This window comes from Alligator mississippiensis, chromosome 3 (assembly GCF_030867095.1).
Source record: "Alligator mississippiensis isolate rAllMis1 chromosome 3, rAllMis1, whole genome shotgun sequence".
Lineage (NCBI taxonomy): Eukaryota > Metazoa > Chordata > Crocodylia > Alligatoridae > Alligator > Alligator mississippiensis.
Window position 1 is genome coordinate 187033397 of NC_081826.1, and position 15202 is coordinate 187048598.

The 15202-nt window shown below is 41.0% G+C and overlaps 1 protein-coding gene across 14 annotated transcripts in view; it reads left to right on the forward strand.

Moving 5' to 3' along the window:
- PTPRD (protein tyrosine phosphatase receptor type D) overlaps positions 1–15202 on the forward strand; it is a 2106329-nt gene that overhangs the window by 1745092 nt on the left and 346035 nt on the right. For 13 of the 14 annotated variants that reach the window (XM_059724729.1, XM_059724732.1, XM_059724733.1 and 10 more), the window contains one exon: positions 12301–12446. In XM_059724729.1, the coding sequence (XP_059580712.1) occupies positions 12301–12446 (146 nt within the window). Of the gene's footprint in view, positions 1–12300; positions 12509–15202 lie in introns of those variants that run through there. The other variant, XM_059724739.1, reaches the window with a different exon arrangement.

Consider the following 15202-nt stretch of genomic DNA (forward strand, 5'->3'; position numbering starts at 1 on the left):
GTCTTACATTGATCGTGTCAGCCGTAGAGTCTGTTTATTCTGAGAACAATAGCACATTGCCAGGGCAGTAATTATTGTTTGGTTTTAGTTCTAAAATAAGTGTCCTAATAATTTGTCATGAAATCAACTTACATTGTTCTGATGTTGCCTGCAACAATTTGAATAGGAAGAGCACAGCAAGGAATTCTTCAGTTTAGCTCCACTTACGGTATAAACATATTGGCAAATAATATTAATTAAAAGCTCTTTAAAAGATTTTGCAAATGTTCTTTGTGCATGGGACACCAGTTTTCTCAGTTAATAATATAAATTGTGAATTAGCATTGGGGGTGGGTTGGGGAATATTATTAGGCAAATAAATATCCACTGCTGTCTGTGCTGCTTTGGAATTTGCCCCATGTCCCTGGGGCTTACATAGTGTCTATCTCTAGAAAAGCATGCAAGTCCATACTGAAATGAGCTGGTACTAAGGCTGCCCAGGGACACAAATTAGGGATTCACTATTTCAACATTAAACCAGTTGGAAAAGGTATCCCACCTATTCTAGTTGTGAAGCCTTACTTAGAAGATAGTGTGTCATTCTTTTTCAGTCTTCAGCAAGAATAGATCCTATGGTCAGCCGTGTAATCTGATGCCATGCATAGAAGAAAGCTGCAACAGAAGGAGAGGCCTGAGTTTGAATAATTCCAGTGAGATACCAGGAAGTGGCAATTTTTCTTCTGTTTTCAGAATTTGTAGCATGTGAACATTCTGGTTCTAAAGGGCAAGGGAATAGGAGAGAAATAATAGATTCTCTTTAGTAGATATAACTTGGGGTGGTGGAGACATTGATACATTTTGGGTGATAATAAAATATTGTCCTTTTTTAAAGTTGTTATTATTAGGAAGAAGAAGAATGCATAAGAGAACCAGGAAAAAGAATAGAGGTTATTTTTCATTAATAATTACCTTAGAGCTAATACATTACCTAATAGGGCTAATGCATTACTTTAGGGCTAAGGCATTTTCAGAAGATTCAACACAGTCTTTAAATTGGTATATCCAAGGTTTGTTCATTTAAGATACTGGGAAGCAGTAGCGTAACTAGTGTAACACAGAATTCCTTGCTGTGCTTTTCCTGTTCACATTGTTGTAGGAAACATCAGAAAAATGTAAATTGATTTCATGACTAATTATTATGGGTGAGTAAGAAGGGCACCCCCAAAGAGTCTGTACCCTGGCAGCAAGAGCAGTTCCCCGCTCTTATAACCTGTACACGCCTCTCTTTTGGCTCTCAGAACCATGCTACTCCTCCAGCTCTCCCACAGGGTTTGCCCAGGGTGCAATGATGTTTCTTACCTCACTTCCGGGAAACTTGGATGTATACCTGCAAATGGTATTTGCCAACCCAAAACAGGAAGCAGTTTAGTAAAAACCATGGTTTCCTTAACTCAGTGATTCTCAACTAGGGTGGTGTGGCATCCTGGGTTGCCTTGAGAACTTTTCAAGGTTGCCATGCAATGTTAGCACTGTGAGGTGTGAAAACACGATTCACAAATTTAAATCTAGAAATTACAAATAAGAATCCACAGTGTTAAAAGTATTCTGCTGTGTTATTTCTGAGTTTTTTGCAACATAAGAATTGTTGTATTATTTTTTATGTAGTCACAAAGTGAGTAATAACTAAGAGATGATATTTTCTGAGGGTATCCTGGAACCTATCAAGGGGTGCCTTGACTCTAAAAAATGCTGAGAGCCACTGCCTTAACTGGTATAAATTAGTTTGATGCAGATCTGGAAGAGTATTATAATTTGAATAAGTATTCATAGATTTAAGCATAAGTTCTCAGCAATCATTGTTTTATCACAATTATAAGAACCTTAGGTAAGTAAGTTGTTGACTTGGTACATTATTTTATGTGAGATTGTCACTGTGCGCAGGCCTCATGATGTCAGGAGAGACAATTTTTAACCTTTAGGTATATATCAGTAGGTGACTTGTTTTGAATTCCTTATGAAGATTTTATGAAATAGTATATACTTGTTTGTCTTTTTAGAAATAAAAAGCCAATTAACTTTCCTGCATAAGTCAATTTGCAGGTACATTGTAAGCACAGGTTAGAATTAAGGAGAAATAATTGCTTTTAATGATGATCAGCATAACTGATGTGATAAATTATGATTAATGAGTAAATTAGCAGTGAATGCTGTAAATGAGTCTATTTAAAAAATCGTCTTCAAGAAAGAAAATGAGGGGCATACACAAGTTTTCTGTCAAATGTTCTGCAAATACATGTAATAGCTTTTTAGTTTATAAACTCCTAGAGGAAATTTAAAAAGGACAATACATCTTGCATCTCTATAGGATGTGCCTGAGATTATATGTAAGTCGCCTATTCATTTTTCTTTCTGCATAGGAGCCTTTATCATTATTGAATATAAATCAATTCACGGTCTGTGTCTTATGAATATATAAAAACAGTTCCTCAGTAAGTTTATATGACTTAGTGAAAAATGCAGACTGGATGTCTAATAAATAAATAGTCTTCCTGGTTACATGTTCTGTGTAAGAATGTCTGACTGCATAATGTGGAACAGGAAGAATGGTTTCACAGATTATGACTGAGAATGAATTAGAACCAGTCACATGCCCCAGTGAAACTTGATGTTGCTAAACCAATAATATGTAGAGGCTTTACATCAAGTGACTACGATTCTCTGTAACTGTGTCCACCATTCAGCAGAGTTTTATAGTTTCATGGACACCTGCCAAACTGGTGTGTTTATTTTGTGATAAGGTTGCATTACTGAGTGTCAAATGAAAAAAAAGTTCTATAAGAACAGTTGTCAGTGTATCAGCTTACAGCTTTCAAGACTATAAAGCAAGTCTTTTCAACCTACATATACTGTATATTTCATAAATTTCCATCAGTTACACTAAGGTGCCAATAGATAGGTTAATTGTAAGGAAAAACCTGAGTATGCCAATGTTTTTCAGAATGCCTGTTGCTGTTTTATTAGTCTGTAGTGGTATTGGACTCTTGTTATTTGTCTTAATAAATGGTAGATGTTGGTAAATTCTGACCTTCCTTGCTAACCGGTCAAAACGATTTAATATTTTAAGTACATACTGATGCTTGCATACAAGACTGAGTTAAGCAGGGTTGGGCAGTTATTTTGGCTGGAGGGCCTCTTAATGAGTTTTGCTGATCTGTTGACGGCTGCACGTGTACACACACACAAACAGGCACACACATGCACACATACATGTGTCCCCTAAGCTCAGCCCACCCCCTCCATCCCTGCCTAGGGCCCAGAGCCAGCTCCTGCTGGCCACATTTGCAGCTGGTGGGGTTGGGAGCAGGAATGGAGCCTGGATGCAGGTCTGTGTGCTGTCCTGCCTTGCCATCAGGGCTACTGGCAAATGTGCGCATACACCTCTCCTACCCCATGGTTCCTAGGAGTCTGAAAACTGGGGCAGGATGGGACAGTGCAGAGGCCTGCATCAAGACTCCATCTGCCATTGGCTGGGTTTAAATGAGCTGTGCTCAGGCCCCAGCAGCTGGTGGGTGGAAGCAACCATGCCTTTCTGCCTGGTGCTGCATGGCGGCTGGAGCTGCCAGGGTCTGAGTGTGGCTTGTCCAGGGCCTGCCATACAGTATTACTCACATCGCCTGCCCACAGGTCAGATAAATTGTGTTGGCAGGCTGGATCCAGCCCACAGGCTATTTTGCCTACCCCTGGGCTGTAGGTATGCCACAACATAGAATCCCTTTTAGTTCTGCCCCTGTGATCTTGCCTTCTACCATAGACCCACCTCTCATTTTAAAGTGTCCGTGGTGAAGTGACTTCCTCTCTTTCAGAGAGACAGAAGCCCAGTTTTCATCCCAAGGAGCACCATAGGTGACAGTGCTATTTCCTTTGCTCCCCACGCAGGGGCATGGTAGTGGGATTAGATATGCCACTTTGAAGCCTTCTTTGCAAACATGAGAATGCATAATGGAGGGAGGCAGGGGGTGGAGTTCATTTACATCTTTGCACGTGACGCTTTCCCTATGGTCCAGTGCTTAGATTTTAATCTGGGTTAGAATATGGGATAAAAGTTTTAACCTTGAAATGAAGTCTTGTGAAATATAATTTTAATAAATTTGATTTTGCCGTAAACCAAATTTAATTTATTTTTTAAGTACAACCCACTTGTGCACTTCTGTGTACATTTTTAGAACATTCTTTTTAAAAATAAAAGCTTCTAGTGAATCTCATCTCTTCCTTTGGAATTCATGCTTAACACAAGAATATTCCATAGGTTAACAAAACCGTTATCTGAGAAGTGTCTTCCTGTGTGTGGAAGTCTAAATTCCAAACTAAAGGCAAGACCAAGTTAATGATTTATTATAATGGTTCTCAACCTTTTGACTCCATGGACCAGATCGGCAGGATCAATCTCCATGCACTAGTATTGAACCCTGGGTTCAGGTACCACCCCCTTCCACCCCTGCATTCCAGGATTGGTCCATGGGGGCCTGGCATCACCCCATCCTTCTCCACTGCGCTGGGATTGGGTCATGAGGCCCTGGTGCTGTGCCATTCCCCACTCGTGTGCTGGGATTGTTCCCCAGGGGCCTGGCACAGCCTCCTCCTCTTACAATTGGCCCCCAGGGACTTGGTGATGTCACCTCCCTCCATATGCATTGAGACTGGACCCAAGGAACTTGGCAATGTTCTTGCCTAACCCTGCATGCTGGGATCAGGTGCCTGACCCCGACAGGTGTGTAACTTTGCAAGTGCGGGAGTGGTGCTACTGCTTTCCCGCTGCCAAATAATGTTTGGAACTCCATGAGCCAGATGACACAGGGCTGTGGACCAAATTTGGCTCATGGGTCAATGTTAAACAACCCTGAATTTTTACAAAAACAGTTCCCTGGAGTGTTTCTTTGAATATTATGAAAACTGTAATATTTCCAAATTTGCTATAAAGCTGCCAGTTTAGGGGGTGATAATCAGCTGAGTCTTGGCTCCAGTCAGGCACTGCACCAGAATACCACAGTGTGATCAGGGGTAGGACTGACAATCAGCTGATTGTTAGCCTTGGATCCTTGGGCACCTGGCCTTCAACTTGGTGGTACAGGGGGAGCCTGAAATCATGATCCTGGGTTCTCTGATTTGAATCTGATTCCCAATCCCAATATTGTGCTGCCTGCCATGCATGTGTGGCATGGCAGGATGCGTGATTATTGGGATAAGGGATCAGATCCCATCCCACAATTAAATGAATGCATGTCAGGAGCTTAGGACAGCACAGTAAACTAAAGGTGCACTGATATGTTGGTCCAATATTGGATCGGCACCAATATAAAGAAATCTGAGTGTATCGGAAATTGGCTTTTCTTGCCTAATGTGGCCAATAATTTGGCTGATAAATGCCCTGTGCTTGCACACAGCCGCAGCGCAGCACTTAGGTGGCAAGGAGCATAGCTCGGCAGCTTGGAAAGCTGCATGCAGCTTGTAAATCTGCTGGCGGAAAGGGAGGGGAGATCAAGTCCTCCATGGTGAGGGGGGCAGTGGGGCTGGGGCTGGCGCTAGGGTAGGTGCTGCTCAGCTGGGGTAGGGCGGGGCACAAGACCAAACTGTGGCTTATCCGGGGGGTGTGGGAAGGGGAGGGGACAGCTCCCACTACTGCACACAGCCTTGGGGGGGCATAGACTGAGGGTGTGACCCTGGATCTGCATGGAGCATGGCAAGATGCCACTGCAGGCTGGTGCCAGGGCTGCACCAGGCTCTTCCTGGAGAGGGAAATTGTGCTGGGCTGTGCTTGGGGTGGGCAGCAGTGGTGCTGGGAGGGGGGGTTATGGAGGGGCTATGGGGAATTTTGGGGTGGCTACAGTCCCCCCTGTAATCCTCTCCCAGCACTACTGCTGCCTACCCCGAGCGCCACCCAGCCCAGCCCCTCTGCTGGGAACAGCCTGGCATAGCTGCAGCTCCAGCCCCAGCCCATAATGGCAGCCCACCCTGCCCTGCGCAGATTCAGGGGGCACCCCTCCCCCCCCAGTGCCCTCCTGGGGTGCACGCAGTGGCAGGAGCTGCTCCCCTACAGACAAGTAGTGGCTCCATCCCACACCCTGCCCCGTCCTGGCTGGGCAGCACCTGCCCCAGCCCTTTCCCCACTCCCTCTCTCACCGTCGGGCCTTGATCTGCCCCCTCATGCCCCTTTCCTTCCCCTTCCCCTTCAACCACAACAGACTTACCAACTGCACTCAGCTCTCCATACTGTATTGGAAATTGGATCATTATGGGCTAATATGCCTCCTTAAAGATCAGCTATTGGTACTGGTCCCAGAAATCTCTATTGGTGCCTTCCCTACAGTAAACGCATGTAAATACAACATCGTTCTGTGTATAACATCATCACCCTAGAATTTTACCTAACCTGTAACTATGGTACAGAAGAAAAGTGCATTATCAAAAGTGTGAGAACAGTGTCTGCTTCATTTTGCAATCTGTTTCTATCATGTAACATATTTGCATGATAGAAATATATTTTATTAGATATAAAGTTTGGTAGACTTCCCTTGCAGGTAGCTGCTGACTGCAAAACTGTTCTCCTGAATCACCACCCTTCACAAAAGCCCAGCACCTTCAATTCATTTTATGATTTTGAATGCTTGTTTTTTAAGAACAGTACTAAACAGCTAAAATAAACAAAATAATTTGTTATAGGCCATTACTTTAGTAGCCAATATTGCATGTTTTAATGATGTCCACAAATGCAATTTTCAAACTAAATTAGAAAAATGAGGCACTTATGCTACTCACATTTGCATCAAATTATTTTGCTTTTTGTTGTCCTAATTGTAGCTTTATTAGAACGCTCAATCTAGTCCATAGGAATTTGAAAAAATGCTGAAATAACGTGTTCTATGGTAGCTGGAGACCTATTGTATCTTTTTCCTGTGGCAGAATTCATTGTATTGGAAGTTTCCCATATTGATATGTAGCTCTGCTTAATGAGGTGTGCCAGAGACAGTTTTTTTTGGACTCTGCACTACCATTGTCAAGGGAGGTTGAAAATACTTACCAGTTCTCAATGAATGAATGAATGGTGTGTATATTGTAATTGTATTTGCCATCAGAGAACTCACCTGCTTGGGTCAGAATCGGTGTAAAAAATTTACAACATTAAATGCAGAGATAATTGTGTGAAACTTAATTAACAGTCTTTGTAAAGGTAATGGTAACAAACATTTTTTTTTTGGTTATGTTTGGCTGTGATTTAATTCACTTTTACGTTGGTGGTGAACACTTTAAATAATTAGTTGACTATATTTCTGGGTGGTTGGACAAATGGACAGTGTGATTTCTACAGCACAGAAGTATTATGATCCTCCTTATGCAAATGATGAATCTGAAGCAGACAATTTAACTGGCTTACCCAGTTAAATTGAATTTTATTAATATAAATATGAACTGCTAAAAACAGCCATTTTTAATGCTGTAAATGGGTGGAACGTCCAGGAATGCCAACTCATCTATTTCTCTTTCTCAGATGCAGTTAGTACCTTTTCACCCAAAGCCGACTCCCATGCTTTAATATTTTTTTGATTTCTATAGCATAGCATATTAGCCTAATTCTAAAAGTTACTATATTTTCAAGATCAGAAACTGGATATTTTTGTGGCAACACATTTTTAGTGTCATACAAAAAGAATAGTTAAAAAAAAATGCTGGTGTCACTGCCTTGCTTGTTACTCAACAGCAACATGTACATTTTTCTTAGAGTGGAAGAAGGTTTCCCATAACTTTGTGTTACAATGAACATATTCGTAGAACATTGACCAAATGCCACTGCCATTTACTTTAAAATGTGGGAGGTGTGATTTCTTTGCTTAGAACGGATAATCTATATATTTCTCAGAAATCTGTTAAATAATATTCTACTGAAGAAAAAAAGAAAGTTTGTAGAAGAAAAAAAAAGCATAGTACAGCTTTTGCTTTTGTTTTGCCATAAGCATTTTTTTTCATTTTATTAACATTTTTTCCTCTGATTGTCAGCCTTGCAAACCCTCAACCTGGAATTTAAAAGCCGAATAGTGCACTATCCAACTTTATCACCTTCTCTGTACCAAGAGCTCCCAGCCAAACTAACCCTTCATTTACACTTCTGTGGCCCAAGAAGATTTACACCGGTGTACTTGCATGGAGCTTTGCAAATAATTGTATTAATGTCACTTAAAAAGAAATAGGAATCATAGCACGCTCTCAATTGTTTGAACTCTGTGGTACTTACAGGAATTATAATCAGAAAATGTACTGTATTTTTGTCTGTGCACCTAGCAGCTCTGAGTAGGAAAGTATTACCTTTACATAGGTGCTGTTCAGGGCAGCACTACTCATAAAGCACTGATGCAGTTTGTACAACTGCAGGTAAAGGCTTTTTGTCCTCATTCATAGCCAAAGAAGTTGTAAATAGGAGGGCAAATCATTGTCTGATGTAATTTGGTATTCTTCTGTTTGCTTCAGTGGACCTATGTTGATTTAAAACAGAAGAGAGTACTGTAGAGAGGCCTTGGAGTAGGAGGCTTCTCCTTTATTTCTCCTTCCTTTTTACTGTCAATGCTACCTTTACAGCACAGCAGTAAAGCCTGGCACAGATTTAGATAGTATAGTGATCAGTATTCTTCTGCTGGAAGATAATTGTGTTAGAGGTTGAGGAGGAGAGGGGATGATTCTTAAACAATTCTTAAATGTTGAATTGTTTTTCTTTAACTCTTGAAATACATATTGTGTGTATCACAAAATTCACCCTTTATATTTCTGTCAGGAAGTTAGTTTTGCTTTTTGTTGTTTCACTGTGGAAAATTGAGAGAAGTGAGCCCACATGCAGACGATGTGGTGTTAGGCATGAATGGGGTCAGACCATTTGGAGTTAAATACTTCCTATCATTCAACGCCCACACTTATTTTGGTCAAAGGACTCAGCCTTGCAACCTTTTCCTTTCAGTGGCTTGAGCTGTTCCGTTGAATTCATAAACTGTCAAAAACAATAAAAAGAGCCTGAGAATATTTCAACTTTATCCTGATGACACAAAATCACAGCTTGTGTCATGGAATATCAGCATATCAGGCACAATCATGTCTTTTTACATATCAGAGTACAGAAGTTAATATGTATGTAGAAAAGCCAGTGAGGTCAGTTAAACCCAGATACTCTTCATCAGACAATATTATCATCTTGCCTAAGGTCCAGCTTGGGTCTCAAGCACAGGATTTTCCAATTTCTTCTCTGTCATTTCGTTTTCATAATTCAAGTGTTTATTCTGTGGTGTTCTCAGATACTCTTTTTACAATGGTTGTTTGGTTCCTACATAAGCAGTAGTAAATAGCTTTCATGTGATTAGATCTAGACCTACTCTTGTACTTGTTTTTCAGGCGTGCAGACCTTCGGTAGACAGAATTAGCTCAACGAACAGGTCAAGGTTCCCAGAGTATTCTGAAAAAAGCTGCTTGCTTATACAGGCTAATAACATCATCTAAGTTGTGCTGCTGCTCTTGATCACTACAGTTGACACTAACTATAAAATGGCTTAAATCTATGCAGAGGCCACTGCTGTGACTGAATCATATGATAATTGTGGAATACTGTCTGAGCAAATCAACTTGTATAACTGAGATTGTGTCAGTGAGTCAATGACTGTTTTGCTATCAACTCTATTAAAATGTGTGAGGAATTTTATATCAGCGTTTTGCTAAATCAGATTTCACTGTTGACTTGTAATACACTAATAATTGGTTAAAAAATGACATGATATGTATTGGTATACCCAAGACAGTCCTGGTTCTCTTATATGCAATATGGTAGTTAGGACAGTATGGCAAGTTCAGCATTGCCTTCAGACAGGACAGTTCAGCAGAGCAGGAGGTTAGAAGATACATGTGAAAACCAGGAAATTAAAAAAGGAGACTATCACAAAAAAGCAAGATGAAATAAAAAGCAGAAAATAGATGAAAAGAAAAGAGGAAAGGAAAATATAAGAGAAAAGAGACAGAAGGGAGAGAGGTGAGAAAGGCTGACTTAGGTCAGGTGCATTCATTACACTTTTTCCAGTTTAGGAGATCAGAAACTGGTCTACATCTGTAACAGAATAGAAGTTTAAAGCACATAGACTGGTTTAAAAATGGCGGATTTTGGTCTATGATAGACCTGGATTGATGTTGTTTCAAAATTAACTGATTTAGGTTAAATCAGTCTATCAAACTTCAGTACCAGATCTACTCCCAACTCACCTTAGGCTGCTGTCTGCCAGCATCCCAGGGGGCTTTGGGTCCCACCCCCTTGCTAGCCTCCCCTTTTAGGAAGATGAACTAGCACTTGCCTGCTCCTTGAGTGCTTCTGGGCTGTCACAGATCCAAGCTAGGACAGACACAGACAGGTGGGATGTGGCAGGGAGGCTTTGCCAGGCAGCGGGGACATGAGCACTCTACTCTGTACAACCAAGGATTGGGCCTTTCAGAGCTCGGCATCAGCGGTAGTTGGCAAGATGCGCTGGGCATCTCGGAAGCTTGTGCCAGGCAGTGGGGCCCAATTGTTCCTTCCATTGAGTGCTTGTATCTCCAGTGCCCGGTGCAAGCCTTCTGGGCTACTTGGTGTACCTTGCTAGAGCTTGGCACCAGCTGCAGCCAGCAAGATGCACCAGGCAGCTCAGGAGGCTTCCTCTGGGCCAAGTGATCCATAGAAGGAAAGCAGGACTCTCGAAGCCCAATCCTTCCTTCTACAGACCAGGACATCCCAGATTGGCTGTCAGGCACATGTCTGCACCCCTCAGCTGTCATTGCAGACCCTTCCGTGCACCCAGTCCTAGGCTTCCAGGAGAGCCCCAGAGGACATCACCATAACAAGCCTGACCGAGAGCAGCAGGGAGGGGAGGAGGTATACTATGGTGACACCATCTGGAGCTCTCTTGGAAGCCTAGGACTGGGTGTGAGGGAGAGTCTTTGGTGACAGCAGTGGTGTGACAGCAGGGGTTTGGCAGCATGTGCCTGACAACCAATCAGGGATGGCCCCTGCTTGGCTACTCTTGGCAATATTTGGCACACTGGGACTCATGGGGAAGTGCCCCCTGCCCTCTGGCATTGGCCACTGTGCCCCATCCGCCACTGAGGGCGAAAATATACTCCATTCACTCCTGTTTCAATTTACGCATCTTAGAGGAACTTGCATAGATTAGATCAATTCTGCCTTGGGCTTTTTGAATGTCTGTACTTAACCTTAGACTCATGATGTTGGCTAATTTTATGCATTCTAAAGTTATACTCTTACCCTTTTTTTCTTCATTGTTGCCGTATGATAACTTTATCTGCCACTTCAAATAAAGGAAAACAAACGTAGTAGATCCCTGGTAATCTGTGGTTCTCTGAGTGTTGACTTCATAGTCTTCACATTATCTCCCCCAAATATAATGGATTTCTAAAGAGCATCCAGTTGTGCTGGAGAATGTAGCAACTGCACTCATGGACTTTGCAGCACGTGCTTCTTTATCTAATGGTCAGATTATTGTTATACCTCAGGGGCCTTAGTATAACTGAGATTTTGGTCAATTAGTAGTCTTATGGTCAAAGTTTAATTACATTTACACAAAGGAATCCTTCTTGGACAGAAGGACAAGGAAGCATCAGTTAAATTTCACACCCCCTCCCCCCCTTTTCCCTTCTATTTTTTCCCCTATGTTCTCTTGTATCTTTTCATCTTTCCTTTCTGGCACTTTCTCTTCCTTCCTATCTTACTTGTTCCTGTTGCAGATCTTGGGATAATTTTGGAGTGAGCAGGATTGATATATGTGGACACGTGTTAGTATTTCTAGTCTGGATTCCTAATCCAGAAGAACAACCATCTTCTCAACCTTTCCAAATACTCTCCTAAATGTCACTGGTTTTAATGGCTAAGAGGTGGAAACCCTGCTTTCATGACATCCCCTGATAGTAACATCAAACCATGAACCATGATCTTATTCTTTTTGATTGATGAGCTCAATTTTCAAAGACAAATTGGATTTTTTATTTATAATGGTGATAAAAATTAATGTGTGATCTTGCTATTCTGATGTTATTAGATTTCTGTTTTAATATAAATTTCACTTGTAAAATCTCTAAGTACTATCCTGACCTTTTAGTCTTTTTTTTTTTTTTTTTTTTTAAGCTTTCTCTTGTAGGTGAATACCATTCCTAGGGAAACAAAACATTTCTTTCTTTGCTTCATTTTGACAGCTTGACGTGGGTTTTTTATGTCTCTTGCTTAGATTTATTTTGTTACTTATTTTCTTGTTTTAGCACCGCCAAAGTTTACAAGAACTCCCGTTGACCAGACAGGGGTCTCCGGAGGAGTCGCGTCATTCATCTGCCAAGCTACAGGAGACCCAAGACCTAAAATTGTCTGGAACAAAAAGGGAAAGAAAGTCAGCAACCAGAGATTTGAGGTATTAGGTCCATTGTTCTGTTCCTCTGAAAAACATTCATTTTAACACCACTTTTAATCCTGGTGAGTGCTTTACTATCAGTGACTAACCAAACAGTCATGGCCACAGGGGATAAATACGTGCAAATAATCTTGTAAATCACCTGCTTTACAGCCTGGTTGATCACAGGCTCTTTGAAGGGAGCACTGCTGTTGCTCTCTTTTTAAGCATTTCCATTCACTTTTTAAAAGTTTAGCGTTAAGGTTTTTTAGATGGGGTTGCTTTGGCTTAGGCCAGGTACAGACATTCAAAAAGCTCAAGGCAGAAGCAATTGAAGCTGCATGCTTTACTCTAAGCAGCCTAGGTTAGTTTGGGAGCAAACAGAACACACATTGCCCTTTGGTGGTGGTGGTGGTGGAGCACACAGGCTGCCTGCACTGGCTGAGTCCAGCAGGTTGGGGGTGATCTTACATGCCTCCCAGCATGACCCACTGGCTTCCCAGGCTGCTGGAGACTTCTGAGTGCAGCCAAATGGGCAGGCCACTGCTGACTGGCTGCCAGGAATGGGGGAGCTCCCCCCTACCCACTGTTCTGTCAGCCACAGCAGGTGGGGGTGAGGAGGGGGTGTGCTGGCATCTGTGTCCCTGGGTCTCTGTCCCTGCACAAAAGAACAACAGGAGGAGGGGCACATAGTGGTTAGCACTCCCCTCCCCCTTCTTGACTGCGCCTGACAGCTGGCTGGAGGCAGGAAGCAGAGCTAGGGACAGAGGCTTTTCTGGCTCATCTCTGTGATGGCCTGGGGGTGGGGCTGCCTAGGTACTTGGCCAGACAGCCGAGTGTGAGCTGAATTTCAGCATGTTTCCTGGCAAGGGGGGATTAACAGGGGGCCTCAAAGGCTTCTGGGATGCTGGAGGACAGCAACCTAACCTAATGTGAGTCAATAGTGGAGCTGGTACAGAAGTTCAATAGACTGGTCTCACCTAAATTGCTTAAGTCTGATATCACATCCATCCAGGTCTATCTTAGACCAGGGTCCACCATTTTTAAACCAGTCTATGTGTGCTGAACTTCTGTTGGGTTATAGGTGTCTACTTCTGATCACTTATATTGGTATAAATGTAATGTCTGTACCTGGCCTTACTGCCCATGATGGAAAATTAAATGAAAAGAGTCTATTAAAGAAATATAAGGAGGTTTTGAAAATAAAGCCTAGAGTTGCTATTCCTACTTTAAAGAGAGGAAAGAGTTATCGGATCAAAAATGGATCGGAGAAATGTTCAGATGCTTGTAAAGAGGAGATGAAATCAAAACCTGGGGCCAACGTGTATAATTTCAGCTGCATCTTTTTTTTAATGGTTTATTGCTAAAATAAGTATTTTGCATAAAGCAAATAATTTCAAGGCAAATTATTATATCTAGTTCACATCATATAGCTGTGACACAGATGACATGAATGAATGATCTAGGTTTGCATAAAATAAGGTAGTAGGAGAATTGATTCTATGCCACTGGCAATACAGCAACAAACCAAATTGTATTAAGATGTAGTTTTCAAAATGGACATACAGGATGTTGGCTTCTTATGATGTTCTGAGTGGATAACTTACATATCAGTTTTTAAATTAATCTTTCTGTGTTAATGACGGCTACAGTTTTCTTGTTATAGTTAATTGTTTGCTTTTCTTAAAAGCATGTTTGAAAGCAATGAAATAAGCTTATGCTTTAGAATTACACAGGCTTTATCAGTCTGCCCACTAGTTATCCATTTTTGCAAGGATATGTAATTCAGTAGGGAAAATAAGAAAAAAATGCCTAAACATTTGTATACTCATGCTTCCTCTCCCCTCAATAAGTAGAGCTGCTAACACTTTTAAGTTCATATACATAATTCTCATTTATGTAGATGAAGGTAAACAGGATGGGGGGAATAGGCATTTAGTATAAAATTTACACAATCTATCCCATAATTTCACAAATCTACATTCAAGTAAAAAGTCAAAGCAAAGCATAAATATTTTTGTTGGTTTAATTTAATATATAAATGTTGTTTTTTTTTAAATTTTAGAATATGTTGTTTCATTTGTTTCATATACTGTTTTGCATTTACCTCTGTGTTCATTTTATGAAAGAATATGCAAAAAGATAAACATGTTTTATCTCCATAAAAATATTTGAAAGGAACTGCAAATATTTGATATAAAAGGGTTATTAAAAAGTCCTTTAGTGGCTTGTAGAACAAGAACGTATAGTCAAAAAAGAGAGGACATGTTTAAAGGAATTATGAAACATTTAACAGGTACTGTAGATGATCATTAGAAAGCAGTGCAAAGCATTCTCTTATTTAAAGCACAGAGCACATTGACGTTTTAAGCAACTTTCTTCACTCTGCTCCAAAATAAGAGATTAATTTGTGCTATAGAATCTCCAAATGGAAATTAGAGCAGTAGTAGAAAAAGAACTGAGAGAAGGCACATAGTAACTTTCTTCCACAGAGGAGCCTGCAGGAATATAAGACAACTATTATTATTTGTCTAACACTTGCACATTATACAGTCACAGTAAAGTAAGCATGCAAGTAACCAAAATGATTTGAAAAACAAGTTGAAATGACATAAAATATGTAAGCAGCTGCCCTTAGAGTTCTTCTTTACAGTTTGGATGACCCCTTGTTTGCAGTCTGATTGTCAGATCTACTCATTTTCCCCTTAAACTACATTTATTCATATTGTTCATAAAGTAACATTTGTAGGCCATAAATAATGCCCACAGTGCTATAT